Source organism: Triplophysa rosa, linkage group LG1 (assembly GCF_024868665.1).
Source record: "Triplophysa rosa linkage group LG1, Trosa_1v2, whole genome shotgun sequence".
NCBI classification, from domain to species: Eukaryota; Metazoa; Chordata; class Actinopteri; order Cypriniformes; family Nemacheilidae; genus Triplophysa; species Triplophysa rosa.
This window is the reverse complement of record NC_079890.1, coordinates 14,851,264-14,873,959: the sequence shown is the minus strand read 5'-3', so window position 1 is coordinate 14,873,959 and position 22,696 is coordinate 14,851,264. Positions and strand designations below refer to the sequence as shown.

General features: G+C 40.5%; 1 protein-coding gene across 13 annotated transcripts in view; it reads right to left on the bottom strand.

Moving 5' to 3' along the window:
• Positions 1-6,095: 6,095 nt before the first annotated feature.
• The window catches only part of sox6 (SRY-box transcription factor 6), a 158,406-nt gene continuing 141,805 nt past the window's right edge, over positions 6,096-22,696 (bottom strand). For 10 of the 13 annotated variants that reach the window (XM_057333222.1, XM_057333230.1, XM_057333205.1 and 7 more), the window contains 4 exons: positions 20,089-20,194; positions 13,882-14,115; positions 12,213-12,429; positions 6,096-11,248 (listed from right to left, as the gene is read on the bottom strand). In XM_057333222.1, the coding sequence (XP_057189205.1) occupies positions 10,939-11,248; positions 12,213-12,429; positions 13,882-14,115; positions 20,089-20,194 (867 nt within the window). In that variant the 3' untranslated portion in view covers positions 6,096-10,938. The remainder of the gene's footprint in view (positions 11,249-12,212; positions 12,430-13,881; positions 14,116-20,088; positions 20,195-22,696) is intronic. The other 3 variants (XM_057333240.1, XM_057333247.1, XM_057333278.1) reach the window with 2 other exon arrangements.

Sequence of the window (22,696 nt, the reverse complement as noted above, 5' to 3'; positions counted from 1 at the left end):
CCTTCACTTTCCACACTTTTCGCACAATACAAATATTCAGACCTAATTATTCATCACATACAGCCAAAGAGGTGAAACGGCGAGCAAGAAAGATCTCAGTCGCTGGAATCCAAAAGATGAAAAACCCATGCAGTTAAGAGGGCCTGATTTCCACCAGGACTTCTGCTCTATTCCTGGCAGATGCTACAGTCCGTCAGCAGGAGCACATATACATTAAGAATACCCTCTATACACTTGCCTAATGTGTTTAGGAAATTAGGTATACAAAGAATGTTTCATCTAACCTCGGGTTTCTAACAAAGCTAAATTTATTGCCGGGCAAAACAGGTCTTTGCCTAATACTGGCAAATCATCTGTTGGGTATAAAGTTCAGTTTCAAGGGTTTACATATGTTAACTGATCTCAGAAATAAATAACAGGCCTAGTAACATATGCTTACAATAAACACTCTTGAGTGGCTAAGTCAATGATAATAGCACAGTCAGAAACAAAAATGTAAGTATATGATTACAATGGTAACAAATTGTATATCAATGTGGCTGAACTCGCCAAAAAAATATGCTAAAAATAGGCAATGGAACATAAATCACTTCATAAAAGTATAAAATCTTTAAAAATCTAAATAAACGTTAAATATATATGTAAATAAATTAAATATAAAATAAAACAAATATCAATCAAATAAAAATAAATGCTTTTTTAACAGCCCTTTCAGATTTTAGTAGTCTGACCCTCCCAAAAAATAGTTTTACATGTTTTTTTTTCAATCAAAGCACCTGTTATGTTGAAAGGGAGAGTTTTTTTAGGTTTAGGTTTAGTGAGGCATTACACTTAGCAGCAAACTAAAGAGACAGATTAATAAGGCCAGCTATGAATATTTAATGTTCGACGAGACACATTTTTACATTTACATTTTTATTAGTATAATTACTAATTAATTTCTATTAGGGGAAAAGATAAGAAATATCTAATAGCTGTATGGTAATATGGTAAAAAGATAAACACTCCAAAAGGTAAGTAATAAAAAAATAGAACTATTGCTTCTTTTTCTTCTATAGAAATTAAAGGGTAACTATGGCAACTAGCATTTGTTTTTCCCCATGCTAAACCAATCTTCTATATGATGTGATCCTAAAAGGATTTACCCACAAGATTCCACAACTTCAGTCAGCTTGTCTTTCATTTCTGGTCTCATTAAAAATACTGTAGAAACTACACAAAGACTGTGAACCTGAACTGTTTGAAATGAATTATACAGTACTGTGTGTTTCACGTTTTATGCCGAAGCGGGATGCACAGCTAAATAAGTTTATCCAGAGTAAAATGTCTATGCAGGTTAATAGCAACAGGATACAAGTCTTGATAGGTAATGAGCATCTTTAGCCTATATTTATTTTTAAATTCAATGCATAGGGTATGCCTGTAGCTATTTATTTTATTAACACCATGTTCTCAGCTGGGGCAAGATATTTCACAACCAATCATGAGTTTTAATCACCTAATATTTTATTTAACCCACTCTACCATATGTTCTTTAGTATGGCAGTTCTACACTATGCAAGCAAAACAAGGTCCTAACTCTGACAGAAATGCATATGATTTTGTCTTATTAGACATTACATATGCAATGACAGAATTTAACATTTATGATTTAAAAGACAGGTGTGTGTGTGTGTGTGTGCGTGCGTGGACATGTTTTTATATCCCGGTGGGGACCTAAACATGAACGCACACCAACTCATGGGGACTATAAACTAACTATACCTCAATTTTGGTCCCCATGGGCAATTTTTTTTAATAAATTGTACAGAACAATATTTTTTTAAATCTGAAAAAAGTATTCTATGATCTTTAGGCTTAGGGGATAAAATATACAGTTTGTACAGTATAAAAACATTACGCCTATGGACTGTCCCCACAGAGATAGAAAACCAGACATGTGTGTGTGTGTGTGTGTGTGTGCGTGTGTGTGTGTGTGCGTGTGTGTGTGTGTGTGTGTGTGTATGTGTGCAGGTGTGTATACCTGCATGTTAGTCTTGATCAATTCTAGTCCCCCTTCTTTAGTCACCAGTCACCACTACGCCATTGTACAGTATGCAGGTAACATTGCAGCTCCAAGATGAACGCCATTTATTTACTAAAATAACAAAAACAGTGCATGTAATAAAAGAAACAGAAAAGGACACCATAATTACAATTAATTATATCTGCATATAGATTGACATGGTTTTAAACAAAGTGCATCACACATTATGCTCCAAGACTGTTACGCAATAATACGTGGTCCAGTAGAAAATAATGTGCTTTAACTTTCTTAAGTTAACTAAAACATGTTTATTATCAGTGGAATAAGGGATCGTTCTTTTGACAGCAGCTAACGTTAGTGTTTATTACAAGAATGGTTTGACAGAATTTAAGCCATGTTAAGCGCTTTTAACGCGAAGCATTTTAGAATGTCCCCAACGTTCGTTCGTGAAAAAATTAATAGGATTCCGTGTCACAACCCGTTCTCACTCCCAACTCGTCACATATTTACGCTCGGTCAGCGGCCCTCGGCGTCACTTTTGAACACGCAGGGTACCCCTTTGGCGTCGTTTTTCGACTAACAGGGAACTGCGTTGCTGTTCGCTAAATGCTCCAGACCGAGATGCGTGCAATTAGCATTTCACTCTCACCCTAAATCTAACCACTTCTCAGCCATATAAAACACAACACGCGAATAAAAGTACAGTCACGGGTATTTATTGCACAAACTGACCAAAAGCATTACAAACAACTCGTGTCGCAGACCTTTTTGCATCGAAGCCGTACGATAACTTTACATGAAGATGCCGTGCGTGTCCGTGAATGCATGGAGTCAGCTCTCCTCCCATTCAAAAGACCGGAACAGCTATGGAGTCGGTCGCTGGCGCCAATACCGTTTCACGTTCAAAGCCAACGAAATGACGCGATCGGTCACGAGACATGGGAGAGCCAATGGCATCGAAGCTGACGCAACTCTTCCTCTCGCGTCAATTTTTGAACGTTGTTGTTCACCGGATCTGAGATTTACGGTGATCGCTTTCGCATCTGTTCCTTATACAAAACAGATCGTTTCGCGTTGGTACCCTTGGAATATCTGTATTTTGAATGACATTGTGACTGCTTGTATCTTGTGTTTTATTGTGTTACGTATTTTACATGTAAACTCAATTATCCTGGCCATTCAAAAGTGACGCCGAGGGGCGCTGACCGAGCGTAAATACGTGACGAGTCGGGAGCGAGGAAACGTCATCAAAAGGGTTGCCACGTCCAAGAAATATTTCCAGCCCAATGACCCCTCAAAACCTGCCCAAAAGGAATGAAAACTAGCTTTTTCGGTGTCAAATCAAAGTTAACAACTGACAAAAGACGTTTCTATTGCTATATTTACTTATCTGAAGGGTTTCCAAGGTATTGTATATATTTTTTTGTTCTGTTTAACACAAAATATGTTTTGGGGGATTTAGGAAAGCAAACAATTCTGGGTCACCTTTGACTACCATTTAATTTTTTTCTGCTGTGGTAGTCAATGATGCCAAAGAATTTTCAGTTGCTAACATTCTACCAAATATCTTTGTGTTCAACCGAACAAAGAAATGTATACAGGTTTGGAACAACTAGAGGGTGAGTAATCCATAACAGAATTTTCATTTTTGGGTGGAGTGTCCCTTTAAAAAAGATCCCATGTGTGCTCGAGGCCACGCACGGAAATGGACGAGAAACGTGTTTTCTCTTCGTAAGACATGCAAAAAGTTGCTTAAGAAATAAGCATGGTTAAATATATTGCATATGTATAATGTGTACAAGCACATCAATGTTTTAGTTGTTCTAGACTGCGTATAGCTGCTCAAACGTGATATTTGGCAGCCGGAAGAATCAACTGTTGTACACTCACGCGTGATTTCTTTCATTGTGCAACGTGACATGCACCTTAGTACGAAACGATGGTAAAAACATAATTCAGATGTATTGTCTAATACAGTGGTTCTCAAACTTTTTCGTTGTAAGGCCCCCTTTGTGTTAAGTGCATCGATTTGCGGTCCCCCATATAAAGACGTATAATCTGAAACTTAGAATTTTAATTAAACCAAAAACATTCAGTTATACAATGCTGGAACCTCAATTCGTTTGGTTGGTGGTGTCATTTTTCTGATGTTTGATTGCATAAAATCTATGATAAATTTCTATATTTCATAAAATGCCACAAAATCTGTGGCCCCCTGGATCCATCTTGCCCCCCCCGAGGCCCACGGCCCCCAGTTTGAGAACCACTGGTCTAATACCACTGCTATATTTTCCTCTTTGGTTGATCTGAGCCCCCGCGTCCCTCCCTGTACTGTAGCCCAGGGTTCCCAAACTTTTCAGGCCGCGACCCCAAAATAACAGTGCCAGGGACTCGAGACCCCCACTAAATCGGAGGTGATTAAAGTAACAAACATTGTGCGCAACTGCGCACATGCACTTGTTAGGTCTATCCAAACACCCGTATTATGTCAACACAAAAGAACACAGTCTAACATAATATGACTTTATAGTTATTTACTCATTACTTTATTTGTTGTTATACATAAACCATGAAAATATTTCTACGGATGGTCAAATTTCATCAAACTGATTCGAGTGCGGATGTCCTCTTTATGCAAATGCCGTGCTCTTTCCGTACCTGAGGACGATGGCCTTTCTGACTGCAGCTCTTCTCCTCCCTCCTCCGCAGGCCTCACTGCGTTGTCTTTGGTCGATAAGTCAATGAAAAACCTTTTTATTTATTTTACCTTATTCATTAAATTGCATTTTCATGATCAACGCAGCAGTCACAAGTCACACGACAAAAGACATTAGAAACGCACTAGAATACATTATAATTTTAAATTTGGTCCACACCGGATGCAGCGCGGCACGACCTTACAAACCCATTAAGAACAAGCAGGTTGTCATGTCGCGTCCGGCGTAGACACGGTGTAAGGAATCGACTGCCTGTCCGTTAATGTTCAACATGTTTTACACCAAACAATACTTTCCCTGTTCCCTTCCATTCCCCTATATAAGAGTATCTCTGGCAAAACAGCCCTCCATGCAAAGACTACTCTATTTAATTGAAATGGTCATAACAATTGACATAAAAATAAATAACTTTTTTTAATTTAACAATTATAAATTAAACAACATCTCGGCAGTTCATTTTTAATTTTATGTGGATTTGTATTTTTACCTAACAAATCTAACATTTAAGGTTTAGTAACATGGCTCAACTTTGTCTAGCCTATTTTACCTGACATTAGTTTCCCTTATAGAGCCCCCATTCATGTGTAAAGAAGGTAAAAAATCATGCATACACAAATAAGAAATGATATTATTATTTAGTAAAACATGCACACACATACTATATTATTTATACACACATATATAGTTTGACTACACTTGTAGTTTGACCTCTTGAACAATTTCTGCCAGTATTACAGAAACAAATTGTATCAACTTCTTTGAGCGTCAAGTTAACATCTTTAATTGTAGAAATAGAGCATCATGTGCTTTTACTTAAAAAATGAGTATTAGTCAGTGTTCTCATATACTGCATACTACATCTATTTCCCCTTAAAGGTACAATAATGTAGCCATGTAACTTATAACACTCCAGTTCTTGCTCTGATTTTAACCTTTTGTTGTAGCAGGACTGATCCAGAATTTGTAAAATAATCACGCAAACCACAAATATAAACGGATGCTGTCCATTGGAGTCAGTCCTGTCAGTGGAATGCACGTAACAAAATCTGTTAACAAAGCTCCAACATGAAACGTAAATTGTTTGAGTGTGTATGGTTTACCTCCTTGCTTACTAACACACAGAGGTATGTAAATGTTTTCATTTTCACTTTAGCCGCATTTCTATGGCAGTACTTCCAACTGTTGTGTTTGTTATGGCAGCCCATAGGCTATTATGCTTAAGGCACATGTGCAGTAAATTAACCTTAGCACACCAAACTCTAATGTCTAATGAAATCCAAATGGTTATTTAAAAATCATCACTAAACATGTTGTAAGAAACCACAAAGACAGCATATAAAACAAAATCTCTTTAATTTGTAAGTGTCAACAGCAGTACAAAAGATGGAGTGATGGTGAGACGATTTTGTCATATGCGTGTATACTTTATCTTTTGTGGAAAAGAGGAACTCTTGAGGTAAATAAGCAAACAGGCAGGAACAACCTCATCTGCCATCGTACATCAGTGAATTGAGAATATACTGTAAAAATGGTGTTACATTACAATATGCCAAATGCTGCTCGTGGGGAGAACAACCTAAATATTTGTACAATCCACTAAGGTGTCTAAATACACCGAAATGTGTCACTCATCAGGTTTATTTGATTTGATATAATAATACTACCATTACAGAGAAGACTGATCTCCGGACATACAACGTAGTATTAATTAGTTTACCTCACGTCAATACTGCACATGGAAACCAATCACTGCTGGTTTACATACTAAAGCCAAGCAAAAATATTTTTAGTGCCTTTTTTTAAACAATAACGTCCTTAGCATATAGCTGTCTTTTGTACTGTATAAAGAAGAATGTGAACACAAATGTGATGGCAACCTTTTTAAGTTCAATTAAAAACTTTACACTGGACTGTACAAGATATGATAAACTATTTACATTTTAGACTTAAAACTTTTTTTCCAAAAGCAGCAACAGATACTATTCTATATCTCTAACGCCCAAACAATAATACCTGCCATGGGTCTATGTACCTGCTGAGAAACCGGTCTCTAAACACACAGACACACACTCGCACACATACACAGAAAGACAAAATGGAAAAAAAAAAGTGTTATCAGGCTGCTAGCGGGATTCAAAATAAGAGCGCACCTAGTGACAGAGGAGCACAGTGTTGCTTGAGAGATTGCACAAATCTAAAAGCAAAACACCATCGACAACAGCATGTTGTCCCTGACAGCAAAATTGTACTCATCTGAACAGCAGCTAGCACGTCAGTCCAGCATGTCAGTGAATTGTGCTGATTAAATTAACAAAAACTATCCCACAAAATACATCACAAAAGTCCATACCGAAAACAAAAGCATTACAGTAAGATAAGTAGAAACACCCAAGCTTTGTCCTCAGTCATTGTACCTATACTTTTCATTATAATATGGCAGTGACAGTCATGTATCATAAAATAAATGTAATAGTAGTTGTTGTCGGATGAATTAGAAATGTTCTATTAAACACTATAAAGCAACACAGAGCAAAATACTGTATGAGTATGAGTGGGTCTGCATTGTGCAGAATAAAATCTAATAAATATTTGCACATCCCCATTCCACAATGTGTTTTTAAATGATGCTGTATGATATGATTCCCCATAATTACATATTCGCTCATACAAATTTGGCACAGAACCAATTATTTAAACTGCAGCAAGTACCTCAGCAATAAAAAAATGTTAAAAAAAACTGTGGAAAAAAAATACGTACAAGGATTTCAAGATTTTCCTTTGCTACAGAACGCATTAACACAATCGAAATAAAAGACAAAAAGTAATGTGTGGAGTGCGAGGTTCAGATGCCCGGGTGTCTCAGCTGTGTCTCCAATATTACTCATTCGACAGGGATGTGAATTCAGCAACAACATGAGGTACAGTGAATTGTCTTTCTTATTTTTTTTCTACGTACAATGACCAACAACATACACACACACACAAAAAGAAAAACACATAATTTATACTTCAGCAAGTATCCATGAACAAAAATAAAATTCTATTTTTCTATGTTATATTTACAAAGCAAAGAAAAAACTCTGTAATGAGATGGAGAATTTGTTCCAAATACTACTACTACTACTACTACTACTAATAATAATAAAAGAAACGTTGTTTTGAGCTCCAATCCGTTTTCAAATGTCATTGTTTTTATTCTTGTTCTCTGATTGTCCTTGAATTATGTTCTACTGACACTTTTAGAGCCAATAATGGCTAATAAATACAATAAAATGTCTATACGCACTAGAGAGCTTCAAATACAATATACAACACAAACATACATGACCATTAAAATGTGCTACTGAAGTCCGGTGTGTCTCAGTTGGCCAGTCACTATGCGAGCCTCTCCGTCGAGTACACTGCTCTTTCTCCCCTAGGCAGCACTGGAGCTTAAACAAAGTGTTCATTCATCACGTGTCTTTGCATAAATAAACAAAATATGTAGAGAGAAAAATGACTCAAATCTGGCAACAGTGAGGCGTGCACACATGAGTCCAAACAGGTGACTTGTTCGTGTAGGGCTTTTTCCTTGCACAACGGCTTCACATTAGTCAGAATTGATAAAAATACCATTTATATCCAGTGTTTGTAACACTTTTGAATCATTGTCTCCTTGTGAGATTGAAAATGTCTCTTTTTTTCTGTTCTTTTTTCTTTTTTATCTATACAAGCGCAATCAAGTTTCAGTCTCAACAACAGTTCTTTTGTCTACTACCAGCCGAAAGAACTGGCTTGGCATGGTCAAGGAAATATGTACAAATCACGTACAAATCAACCGATCCACCAGCAAACAGATATAACAGCTTTACAAAATAAACGCTGGCTTGTAAGCAGGGAAGAAAAAAAACTGAACGCGGATGTCAGGTGACACCCATCAGCCAAGTATTGTACCTCATGTTAAAATCACAACAAACTAAAATACAACAAAAACGAAATTAAGGTACGAATACGAGCTTCTAGTGCTCTGAACTTCTACGAATTAAGTAAATGCTTTTTAAAGAGGGGCGTTGAATAAAAGATTTAATGCTTCGACTGCTGGGAGATATAAGCGCTAAATACCCATTGGTACCTTTTAGACCTTTGGAGGTAATGCAGTGACCAGCAGCCTCACTGTGACATTTCTTGTCTATTCTAATCTCCGGGTTACCGTTGAAAGAGACAGGTTCAAGGGCAAAGGCAAAATAGCGGGACTCATGCATTAATAATGCTGTATTTCGGATGATACCGACTCGTCAGTCATTTTAATAATCCCCCACAGCTTGATCTACTTGTTCCATCTGCTCGCTAGCACCTCGTGCTAGCTTCTGGCCGGTGCACATTGATGGAGAGCGAGCACAATAAACCACATGGGCCTCGTCTCCATTGTCTAGTACCTTCTCTTGGGCATGGGCCGAAGTTGGGAGCCAGATGGCAGCCCCTTGAGGCAGGGCGTGCGGTGGGCAGAGGTCAGGTGAATGGAGGTGAATAGCGCACATGCCCCGTAGGAGCTTTCGGTAGGGCCAATGCGTAAAACAAGAGGCCCTGACCGCAAGCTGCTTCTTGGCTGTCCTTCCGCACGGAAACAACCTGAGATCTGTTCTACTGCTGGTGTTACCGAATAATTTGATAGAACTGCAGGACTGCCTATTCCAATACAAAGGACATGCTTTTTTATGGTGTCGAATTTCTGTTCCAAGTGCTCGAAAAGGATCCAATCTAATAATGATAATAATAAATGGCCCAAAATGGCAGATTTGTCCTTGTGCATATTCAAATCTACTGTATATATTTTTTAAATGATTCATATAAGCAATTCAGTTTACAGGATATGTAATGTTACAAACGATAATGAATCTGGAAGAACGATTTGAAAAATAAGTGCCATTATAAGCAATTTCGGGGGGTTTCCTCCTTAACCTCTGGCGTAACTGGCCAAAAAAACCTCCAGATAAACTGGATGTTCTCTTAAGACTTAATGATAAACACATTGCAGAAGCCCAGAGGTCACGCTCCGCTTTAAGACTATCTTCTGTCAGTTAAGATTTACAATGTCCACAAGACTTAAGCGCAAATAAAAGACTTTCAATGGTCTGCCCCGGAAAACGGGGCTAAAGGGTTTAGCAGAATGTGCATATTGTACAACAGCAATTTGTGATTGTAATGCACCAAAGCTGCCTTTTGCTGCCTGTCCAATTCTGCAGATTGGATGCCTTTTGGCCCCTTGGCATTCTGGCCTGATTACAATCACTGATTAAGAACCGAGCGGGTAAGACTGAACTAGAGCGCTGGGAGAGGACAGAGGCCGGCGGTCAGACGATCACTGCATTCAACCTCCCGGAGAACTATGACACTCTTAGTTCCTGAGCATTCGAGTCAATAGAGAAGAGAAGAATCATGGGCTTTTTACGTTCTAGGACAGCATTGCGAGGATTGTCTAAGACTCGTGCGGTCTCTCCCTTAAGACTTTACATTTTTAAGATTTACGAGCAGGAAGCTTATGATATGTTTGGCACATCTGGACTTTTAAAACATATGAACAATAATAATAATATTAATAATAATAAAGCAACAATAATAATAATAATAATGGGGAGTTTTCAGCAAATGTAAGGACTTCTTCAGTTTTGTCGCATTATGAAATGTCAAATGAAGCTTTGTTGTCTTTTTCATTTGAAATAGTTCTGATTAAAAACATTCATAAGCTGTTGGCTGGTACAGCATACCTGAGTGAGATATAGAACCCCATCGAAAACAGTAATGTACGCTTCAAACGATAAAACAAATACATGTTTAAATCCACGTGTATTTAAGTAAGACTGTGAGTTATGCGTTCGTATGAAATGTTTCAATTGTCAAGTCCTGTTTTTCAAAACGTTGTAGTAAATACCCTAAATTGATCAACGTCCATGATGAAAACATGAGAAATAAATCAAACAAATAACAATTAAAAAAGCCAAAATAAAACACAATCCAATTGTTTCACGCTCGGAGAAACACTTAAGACCAATAGCTGTTAAATCTGCGGGAGCCACATCTGCATGCTGGCTCCCAAAAGGTACTGTATATCATCAGAAACAAGTTTTTTTTTCTACGTCTTTGTTCGTTATTTTTTCTTCGTCTACTTCAGTATTCCCACCGATAAAAGGGGAATATTCTTCGCTGGGTGTCTTAGCTTCAGTTGGCACTGACGGGCTCCCGTGTCTCATTTTCACTACTGTAGTCCGATTTGGGCTCGTCCTCAAAGTCCTCGTACATGTCCATCTCGTCCTCGCCGTTCACCGGGTCGTTGGGCACCATGGTGCCGGGTTCCATCTTCATGTTGAAGGTGCTCTGGATGACGGGGATGGTGGGCTCGGGGCTGGCCGAAGCACTGGAGCAGTCTGATGTCATGTGAGGGGAGGGCGTGGTGGTCGCCATGGTTATGGCACCAGGATAGACGACACCTGCGCTGGTGGTGATGGGGATCTGTGTCTGTGGCTGCTGCCTGATACAGAGGTGGAGAGGAAAACACAAGGGAGAAAGACAGATTTACGCTCAAGGAGTGCATAAAGCTCGCAAAGCTCAAAGCAGCTTAAGAGCTTTTAAGAGATGGATGACAAGTTTAACGTTTGTCAAGAAAAACAATTACAGTCTCGGGGAATTAGAGAATGGAAGGAATGTACAGAAGTGCACGACAACGTAAAGCTCTCAGATTTAAAACCTCGAACGGAAGATCCCCAGCCAGCGGCCTGTAAAAATTATTTCCAATCAGTCACAACGATTTGGGAATGATTGTGAAAATGACACTCATTTCTTTCGCAGCGACAAAGCCAATTGGTTGGTAGAGACAGTCTCCCGATCTTAAACGGGCTGATTGATACTCCAGCGCTCGTTTTTCTTGCTGTTGAAGTGGAAACACCTGGAGCAGGCATTTTCTTCACTCACCACACACAGTAAATTATAGTGGCGAGCTCCAAACATCTGCCCTGCAGCCCTCTCTACATACACGCTCTACCCTAATATCCTAAAATAATGGCTGTGCGAGTCCCACTGCCCTCTGTTATAGTCTAAATTTGATAAAGCGCTGCTTTCGAGCAGCTGAAAGAAAACGCTATTTTGTCAATGGGATTCAACCCAAGATCAAATCCTCCTCCCAGAAAAAAAAGAAACATCAGCGTTATATAATCACAATAGAAGAGTGCGTACGCGACAAGAGGCGCCGTCTTAAAGCGCTGTGTATTAAAAATTAAGCGCACGGGCCGTATAACATGACAGGCAGAGTTAAATGAGCTAAATTACTCCAATCAAACTGATTAGAGGGTCACAGGCTTTACAGCAGGAACTGGCACACCGCATGGAGTCATTACCTGCCTATTGTGAGAGCCGTAAGCCGGCTTCATTAAGTGCTAAAGAGCGCGAGGGCCGACGGCCGCCCGCTGTTCTTCCTGGCATTTCTGCCATGCACCTACCCCACGGTGAAGAACTGCCTCATCTCCTGTCTCCTCGACCTCATCATCTGCTTGTACTCGCTGATGCGCAGCTTCTTGCCGTCGATGATGCAGGTGCGCTTGGGCCGGGGCTTGTACTTGTAGTTGGGGTACTTCTCCAGGTGGATCTTGCTGAGGCGCGCCTGCTCCTCATAGAACGGCTGTTTCTCCTGGTTTGTCATGGACTTCCAGCGAGACCCTGAGGATCATAGGAAGTGATGTGTGTGGTAAGACGTACAGTCTGTAATTTATTTTGAATATACTTGTAGTTTTAAATGCACATTTAAACTTAAAACACTTTGAACTTGATTTGAACTTAAGTTTAAGCACTACATACAACCATAGCTTCGTTATTCTGGAGCGTGCGGCTGTTCTGAATAAACGGGTAAATGCATGACGGTTACCATTGCTGCATTAGCAGAAACAACAGGCCAGTAAATATCTCCAGCTGTCAGAACGTCCAGGCTGACGGGACTTTTAGTTGCTGTGATCTATGGACTCTCTGGACTGGGGGACAAGACCCATTTAGCCCTGTCATTTTTCATGACAAACATGTGACCCACGTGACAGCCACTAAATCCATCTAATTGAGCTGCTCCCGCGGGCAGCGTGCCATCAAGTTTTATCGCACTCGTCTTTTCACCACGCATTGAGTTGTGTGGAATTATTTGCAAAAAATGATTAGCAAAATAGGTTTAGCATAGTGGATGTGAAATGTCAAGAGTGTGTTTATTCAGAGGGGAAACGTGAGTGTGATATTATTCATTTGCACATATTCATTTAAGGTACTTTAATTAAAGGTAGATATCAACATAAAACCCACCTTTTCTAATAATGTTGCAGTTTAGTTTCTACATCAATTGTGACCCTGGATCACAAAACCAGTCTTAAGTAGCACGGGAACATTTTTAGTAAAAGACAAAAATACATTGTGTGGGTCAAAATTATCGATTTTTCTTTTATGCCAAAAATCATTAGGATATTAAGTAAAGATCATGTTCCATGAAGATATTTTGTAAATTTCCTACCTTAAATATATAAAAACTTTATTTTTGTGAGTGGATGGTCTGCCACAGTGCCCCTGATTAACAACTTCAAAGGCAATTTTCTCAATATTTTGATTTTTTTGTGCTCTCAGATTCCAGAGTTTTAAACGGTTGTATCTCAGCCAGATATTGTCCTATTCTAACAACTCATATATCTATAGAAAGTTTATTTATTCAGCTTTCAGATTATGTAAACATCTCAATTTTGAAAAATTGACCCATAAGACTGGTTTTGTTGTCCAGGGTCACAATTGAGGTACTTCATTTTACAGTGTTTGTTTAACATTATTCACATTTTGTGGAGTGTTATTTTAATGACTTTTTGTAATACAATTAAAAAACATAATGCTAATCCTTGAATAAACAATTTCAATCACTGCTTGAGTCACTGCAAGTCATTGGAGGTAAAATGACCCTGTGTTAACAAGCGTGATCCAAAACAAGCACAGACATTTTTCAACAGTTTCTGAATGACTCCACAACAGTTCCCTAGACGCCACTACGGAGACCCTGGGCAGGGGTTCAGTTTATTCTTATGGAGCATAGCGTCGTCCCTAGTGAAAGCGGTAACACTGCTCGTGATTGATTTGGGGGCTCAGACTTACCCAAGATTTTGCTGATGTTGGAGTTGTGCATGTCTGGGAAGGCCTGGAGGATTTTGCGGCGCTCGTCTTTGGCCCACACCATGAATGCGTTCATGGGCCGTTTGATGTGAGGTTCGTTGTTGTTCCGTCCCCGGGGTTCCCTGTAGACCCGTGCCTCGGCAGAGCTGGCGCCTCCTGTTGGCCAACAATAATACTGATGTGGTTTATCTGCAGAGCCATTCAGTTCCTTACTACCTAGGAACACCAGAGCAAGAAGAAAGTGGGCGCAAACCATTAATCAAATGCAGGGCATCCATCAACACATTAGTGTGACTGGAGCTGAACCAGAGAGCTGGACTTTGGGATACGAGAGGCCTGCGGCCGTCCTTCACACTCCAGCCTGCCCATCCAGCTGGGCTGGACAAGCTCATGTTTTGGAGCGAAGAACAAGACGGCATTGTTGGTTGAGCAACTCCTGATCAGTGAAAACTAGTTCAAACCAGATGATGAGGACCTTGACTATAATGCTTTTTAAATGTTTGTCTGAGTCATAGCATTTCTAACTACGACCCGCTGGGTGACTGTTGTAATGTATCTACCGCTCTAAATAACAAATGTGGCATGAGGGTGTTTGCCAGTGCCAGTGCCAAAAACAAGCATCTTTCCATATGTGTATATTCATAAGGCTAGTGGTTTTTATCTGGGCTGGTAACTGAAAGTTTATAGGTTAACATCCCGCTCGGGATGATCTAAACCTATTCCAAACTTCCTCCAGGGGGATGGTTTTTGTGATGTCCATTACTTCAGATGAATCGTCTTTCAGATTCCTCCTAACTTTACAGGCTAACATACCGTACGTAAATAAGCGAGTGGAAAAGCAGACAGACTTGTAAGTTCTCAATCAGACCATTCACAATCAGCATATGTGTCCCCCAGTTTCTGTATTTAACTTTACAGCAGAGCGAAAATGATTCTGTTTGCATGCGCATTTGCTTCCTTTTATATGTAAGATGTGAAAGAATTAAATAAAAGCTGTATGAATATTTCAACAAACAAAAACATGTTGATAAACAAGGCTTGAAAAATAAAACAAACCCCCCAAAAAGGCCTTTCCATATGCTACGATACATCTTTAATGATCCGAAAACTGGATAAGGCGGCTTGGAATCAAGCATGAATATTTCATCATCCACATGTGATGTGCATTCATTAGGACCCTGAAACTTTCAAGTCTTGGCACATAGTACCTGCTTTTGATTTCTATTATCGCTGGTGTTGATAAACAAAATAAAAACTCCAAGTAATGGATCTTGGCACTGTTCTGCTGTTAAAATATGATACACGATTATTCCAGGGCAGTGGAGAGGGAGGGGCGAGAAAAAAGCCTAGAACGGCTACCTCCTCGGTTCTCACACACGCTCGTGCAAACATCAGCCAGACTGGGGTCCTGAGAGAGATGAGGTCTACGTTTCAGGCAGCCAGCAGGAGGCTCTATTCCCCAGGTCCTGCTGGGCAGAACGGCTTTGCTAAGGGCCCTAAAGATCCATTTACACGTGTCATGTTTAACAATCAACCACTGCATTTGTAATCCAGGGCTGCAATTTTTCTGGCTGCCCGGACTTTGCTTGGAACCCCTCACTGTAGGGGTCCCGGTCTGTAGGCATTTTACGTATGCCTCTCTCTGCCTGTAAAGCTTCACTCCGGCTGGCACTCTCTATAATCCTCAATCATCAGTGACTGGCAAACGCGGACCACCCCAGCCATTCACATATGTCAGCGCGGAGCTTCGCACCTCATCGACACGCGCTAACTTTGTACCACCAAACACACTACAACCTCTCCGAACGACACGGTAAGGCTCTGGAGCCCTCGAGCAAGCCGACGGGGGCGCAGGGATTATCTCCGCACAGTACATTAATTTCATTTAGCACGCGCTCACCGTGCAGGATAAATTGATTTCACTTTGTTTGGTTTTGACAGCCATGTTTATTGTGCAATGAAATGTAGTGTGGCGTAGGGCTGACAGTATCCATCAACGCCGGGCAATCTGCTGACTGCCGGGGCCAGATGAACGCATTCATTACCTTGCCAACCCAGCGCTCGCTCTCTCGCTCACCTCGCCCAAGCACGACAGCCACTGTCTGCTCAGGAGGGAAGAGATGACCGGCTCTAATTTACGATTTGCCCCATGCCATTACTTTTACACTGACACTGATTCAGCAATTTATATACTGGCATGCATGCAGATGTAGGTGAGAAGCTTACAAGGAGAAAAGACACAACATGCCGTAGCGTCACGACAACCACACAACAAGCAGCTGGACTGCGTTGAAGTGCTGCTTTTTCTCCACACACAGACTTGTTGTAATGATCATCTCATGCCCTGTTGTTGCTGTAGTGTGTCAGCAGGACGGCTAAGCAGACACAGACTCAGCGCTCTCAGACCACAAGGAATGAGAGCCGTCTCAGACGCTGTTCGAGACTGCTGCTGGTGAGGAGGGGGTGTCTTTTCTTTTGGGACGAGCGAGCAGCGGCGGCCCCTGGCACAGGGCCCCGCTTGCACACACGGGTGGTCCCCGCACCCTCCGCTCCCCCCCCCCTCTGCTGCAATCATGATGTGCCTTAATCAAAAGCAGCCAAAGAGCTGGCAACCGAGTCGACTCGCGCACACGTCACCCGTGCAATTTACAACCCTCTGCTTTTTTCGGTTGTTGTCGTTTAATAAAAGAGAGCTTACATGCCTTTGACATTTACAAATTAGCATTAATTGACATTTTCTTCCCCCGTGCGACTCTTTTAGGAAGCACCTAGTTAGGTGTGTTATTGTATAAATAAATGCAGATGTTTTTGGATGCCACGGGAGACCCCCTGAGGTGCGCCAGGGTGGGGGGACACGGCGGGAGGCTTCTAATCGACTTTATTGTGATTTATGAGCCCCGGTGCCCAACATGACAGAGCGATACGAGAATCTCCATTTAATTTGTCTCTCCCGGTGAACAGGAGGGAGAGCAGAGGGGGACTGTATGAATTACAGGGGTGAGGGAGAGAGAGCGCTTGTGAGCGAAAGGGGCCCCGCGGCCCAGCACACCTGTCTGCAGCAGGCCCAGACTTGACGGTACGCGGAACGGAGCCAAAACGCCGAGCCTTCGAGGCTCTCGATGCAGCTAGCCTTTTGTTCCTAGGGCACACATAGACTGTCACACAGGAATCCGCTCTGTGAAACAAGCAACAATCACGCAAGCCTGCCAGGCCCTTTGCCGATGATCACATAAAGAGAGATACGCCTTTCCATAAAGGTATTCAATGCTGACAATAGGACTCCGGCACATGGATGAGGGCAGATTAATACGTACAGACAGATGTGACACACAACGCTCAGTTCTCTTATTCATGTCAGGCTCATATTCTGCTAATTAAATCATTACGACTTCCATGTGATATAAGCCCACCACTTTAACATGGCAATTGGTGGTATTTAACCAGCTGGATTTATGGAATTTTGCTCTGTGTGTGAGTATATAGGGACAAAGGCATGGCATGTTACCACATGTGTCTTTAAGCTATTATTTCTCATGCATTTAGCTCTGCATGTTTTCCGTTTTTTGCTGGGGTGGTGCTAAATTCCTTTTCTCAGAAGGCGATTGTGAAAGGAGACCTAGGCTGACAAGCAGTGTTTGAGACTACAGTGACAGTAAAAGTTAAAAAAGACTGTCAGAATGCTGGGAAAACATGTACAAGAATGCCATTCCTTTTCACACATTGCTGAAACACTACCGTGCCTTATAAAAACATTATAGTTTTTATGTACATACATACATAAATATACAGTATATATACAGTATATATATATATATATATATATATATATATATATACACACACATACATACATACATACATACACACAATTTTAATTTATAGTATACTGTAAATAACCAGGATATTTATTTATATAGTATATGTATCAGCACACACACACACACACACACACACACACACACACACACACACACACACACACACACACAAATATAATTTATTTTATAAATATACACAAACATACATACAGTACAAATACATATATATATATATATACATAATACTACACACACACACACAACACACACATAAATATATAATATAATAAATTATAAATATACAACATAACATACTGTACATATATATATATATATATATATATATATTTACACACACACACACACACACACACTGTATATAAACAAGAATAACCCACAGATTACCAAGGTATTTGGCCATTCCTAACTAATAATGTCGTGACCAACGTTCATTTGGGCTGATATTGTCAAAAAGTATGTTTCAATTACCTTGACTTCCTGCCCCCTAAAATCTCTCAACATGCCCTTTGTTCTGTTAAGACCCCTCCACGACAGAGACAGTTTAAACACACGCCCGACCCGTTCGGCAAACAAAACTCGTACGCTGCCATATGTGAATGAACAAAGGGGCAATAGTAAAACCTTTTGTGGTATTAGTTAATGTTTTTCATCTGAGCTTAAAAAGACCTAATGACTTTGCGGTGAGCTGATGCATGTGGCTCGTGGCTTTTTGCAAAATGAAGGAAATTCTATCTATTTCCATAAGCCGCCGTTATTTTCCAACGGCCTCAGTCTCGTAAGAACTTTGGCAGCTGTTAATTTGGTTGCTGCATGCATCGCAAATATTATTTCAAGCAACCTAAAGCTTTCTGCGAGTTACTGCAATGACAGAGAGCTGTTTTACACCCCGAACCATTTTCAATATAACGCGTCTTTTCAGGACCTCCACACGTCGCTGTTGCGGGCGCAGTAAGATCAACTCAGTAATTTTCCTCTCTTTCCAATAGCAGCTATTGAGCGAGTCTGTTTGTCTGGGTAAATTAAGAATTTCTCAAACGGTAGTTTTGCTAAATCACTTAATAGGCTAGCCTTATAGATAAAGCTCCAAAGCTTCTAAACAGTACAGTTTAATAAAACCAAGACTAGTGGCAAATAACCAGAACAAAAGCCATGAAGCACTGGCTTTTTTAAGGTATCACATACACAACACTTACATTCCTTAAATATTTTGGAATATTTGGAATGGAATTTGTTTGACGCTCTATCAAAAAATGCTAAAAACAAAAACACCAGAGTAAACACTTCGTGTATCCCAACGGGTAAACACATTCTGCTTGTAAAAGAGACTATTTAATGTGGGCCGCATCATCATACAACGCTGTTCGCATCCTTCATCTCGATTTGTTTGTGGGATGGAGATGGCGTTGGCTCTTGCTGAGCTCTAAACACTCGTACTGGCGTCCGCCACTGCTCCGCTGTGGGATAGGAAAGCTCTGTGGCCTCTGCCTGCTCCTAATCCTCTCCCAACTGGGAGTGAACCTGTGGGATGTTCTCCGTTCCCTCACCTCCACTTAGAACTTTAAAGAACCGGCCCATCACTCGAGCTGTGTATGCCCTCAACCCTGCCCCTGACGAGACCAGTTCCCACCGCTCAGATCAGCTTTCTCACTGATCTGAAAGGGGTGGGACGCCTCCTTGGCGGGAATCTACTGTGGTCTAGTCAGAGAAGATACTGCCAGGCCAGAAAAACTGCATCTTTAACGCTTTACTTTATTTCTACGCAGCAAAAACAATCAATTGTGTTTGTATCTACAACTAAAGGTTTTAATAGAAAACTTCACCCCAAAATGATAATAGAATTTATTCACCCCATGTCATTAAAAATATGTATGTGACTCTTTCTTCTGTGGTACACAAAAGAAGATATATATCTGGGTTTCCGTGAAAACCGCTGCATAAAATGATTTTTTCATGAGGAAAATGTTGGTGAATATAGGTTTCTCACTACTGTACTAACAGGGCGACAAAAGGAGATGACGTCTTATCATGTAAGTGCTATCAGAATTTGCACCTCCGTGCCCAGCACATCAAACACAAGCTGAGGTAATAGAGCCCACGCTGGAGGAGGGCCAGCGTTGTCCAACGCTTTGTCATCCACCAGCGAATCAGAACTAGCTGTGAAAACTTAAAATACAGCTGTGCACACTGCACTAGCCCCTTCAACTTCCCCTGACACTGACCCAGCACCTATGGAATCCAGTCAGTTTAACCATGTGACTGAACTGTTTTTGACCTCATTCCTCAGTTTAGTCAAGTAACAAGTATCAGATAAACAGCACACGGTTTGCAATGTGTGGAGACAAACACTTACCTTCGAAATCCTCTGGTCTGGTGAGGTCAATGACCCTGTGATGACCGATCTTTCCATCCTCGCCTAGTTTACCCAAGTGACTAAAGTTTTCATAATGAGACCTCTCCTGCAAATACAAAAACATATATATAAGTATATATATATTTAGAATGGGTTCCGAAGCAGTTAAATATGTTCACCAAAAAAGTTGTTTAAAAAAAGTGTAGTTTTGTCATTTCAGTCAGGCTGCAAGGCCAGCTAACACCAAATAATAATAATGATAATAATAATGGACTTTTCAGCAAAGAGACAGCAAGAGTGTTTATATAAAACACACACATAATCCTCGCGTGCATTTTGATGGGCCAATGTTAGGTTATCTTTATCACAACTATAGTCTCTTCCCATCTATCTGTAGGAACTTGCACCGAAAAGAGTCTGAAACACTCTTGTAAAAAGGATTTAGAAACAACACACTGAAAGATCCTGAGTACACAATGCAGCCTGGGACCTCCAGCGAAATGTTGGGTTTCTTTTTTCATCCCTCTAATCTTTGCATACATGCCCCTGTCTCTGAGCTCCCTGTCTATCATTTATTCAAGGCTCGTGCTAGGAGGAACACGTCGCGTTTTCCCTTTTGTCGTGTCGCTTTCTGTTCAGATTAAACTTGGCATCATGTCGCACTTGATGCACAATAAACCCCTGTCATTCGTCACCCGCGCGACAATATTAAATGTCATGTCTGTGTGCATTTACAGAATGAAATAACAGCTTTCGGGAGGCTCTCCTGAATGGTTGCAGCACATTACACTTAATGTATTATGCAGAGCGAGAGGGCCGACTGCTGCTGGGGCCCATTGTTAAATGACCTAGTTCTGCCGTGAGTGAGGCAGGGCATTAGCGGAGGCCTTGTGTCTCTTTCTCTCTAAAGACTCAAAGAGGAGATGGACACTTTGACTCGGCAGGACGCGAGTAATCTCTCCCCCTTCCGACTGGCGCTTGAAGAGGCTAAAAGCGAGGCGTGTTACGGTGAGTCGGCCCCAGAGCGTTTGTTCTACTCCCAGGGTGTGCACTCAATCTCGGCCGAAAGGTGTGCTTCAATTGTCTTTTTCCCGGGCACATGGCTTTTCTTCAGAGAACGCCTATCACACACAGTTTGAACAGACACTCGGGTGGGTTTCAGACACAATGCTAACAGCTCCCCTGCCACACACGCAGACACAGACACCGACCTGCACATTAATCTTTCAGCCGCGCTGCTTTGACCGTTTTGCTCGTTTGTTTGTTTTCAGCTCTTTTCGCCACTGGGGAAAGTCAGTGGAGCGTTGAAGCTCCTCACACGGTAAAAGATTATCTCTTCAGCTCAAGTTGTCAATAGCCCACGACAATAGTGGATTACTTGGGATGATTGTGTGATTATTGCACCTGGGGTCACTTTAAATTGACTTCATTTACTGTCAGTGAGTGTTTCAAAAACAGGTTAAAGAAAGACAATTGTCTGTTTTGGAAATGATGTTTGACAACATTGTTATCATCTACAGTGTTTGTCTGTACAGTATATGAACAGGTAGAGCACAGTGCTAACAAAACAAAGATTCTATTCCCAGTAAACGCACGTAAAAATGTATGTGTGTATTATTAAGCGGGTTTCCATCACTCTGGTTTTATTCGCATTTTGAAGTTTCGCATCAGAAACGAGTGATGGAAATGGCAAATTTCGAATGAAAAACCCTTAATTCGCAAAAAAGTTTTTACGCTCGCTTTAGGTGGTTTTTCTTTTTTGCGAAAAAGGGTTAATGCGAATAATGGGAGATGGAAACGCATTTGCCGAATAAATTCCTCCAAAAAGTCACGTAACTGCACTATGAGACGGCGTAACCTGACTAACCAGAGTACTGATCTTGTTACACAGCATCAGAAATGTTGTTATGGTCATTCTTAAATGCCTGAGCAAAGTCGTCAAAGTATTCTGTAATTGCCTCTTAGAACTGTCACAACTGTGTTTCCCAAACAGCAGGCATCCACAAAAGCAGCGCATTTATTGTGTTTCGTAATCGTTGGCTTGCGCAATTATATATGAAAATTATAATATTCAGTGGCTTCTCTTACGTTTCTTACTGATATTTAGTAGCAGTTTATTAGGAAGTGACGGTTGACTAGTTGGATGGAAACGGTGCTTATTCGAAAATGTTTTATGCGATATTCCAATTTTGCGCATAAGCTAAATTAGCAACTTTGGATGGAAACCCGGCTATTGTTATCACTGTAAAAAAAAAACTTTGTACAGTTTTATTTTACAGAATTGTAACATATTTTTGAAATGTGTTAAAAATAATAAATGACAGAAATAAACTAAATTTACACGTTTGGTGTAAACTTTGTTTTGCTTGACATATTTACTAGACCATAACCCAATGTAAGGTTTGTGCCACAGCTGCCCTTAACTAACACTATTGGTGATTACCAAAATCCCATTTTATGTTTCTATAATGGTTAATCCAGCGGTGCGTGTACGCTCTTTAGTCAAAGTATTTCTAATGCTAAAATATAATTACTGTTGATATCCACGAAATTTAGAATTCCCTGTTTTACAATAATGGCAATAAAAATACTTTATTTTTTATTCAGA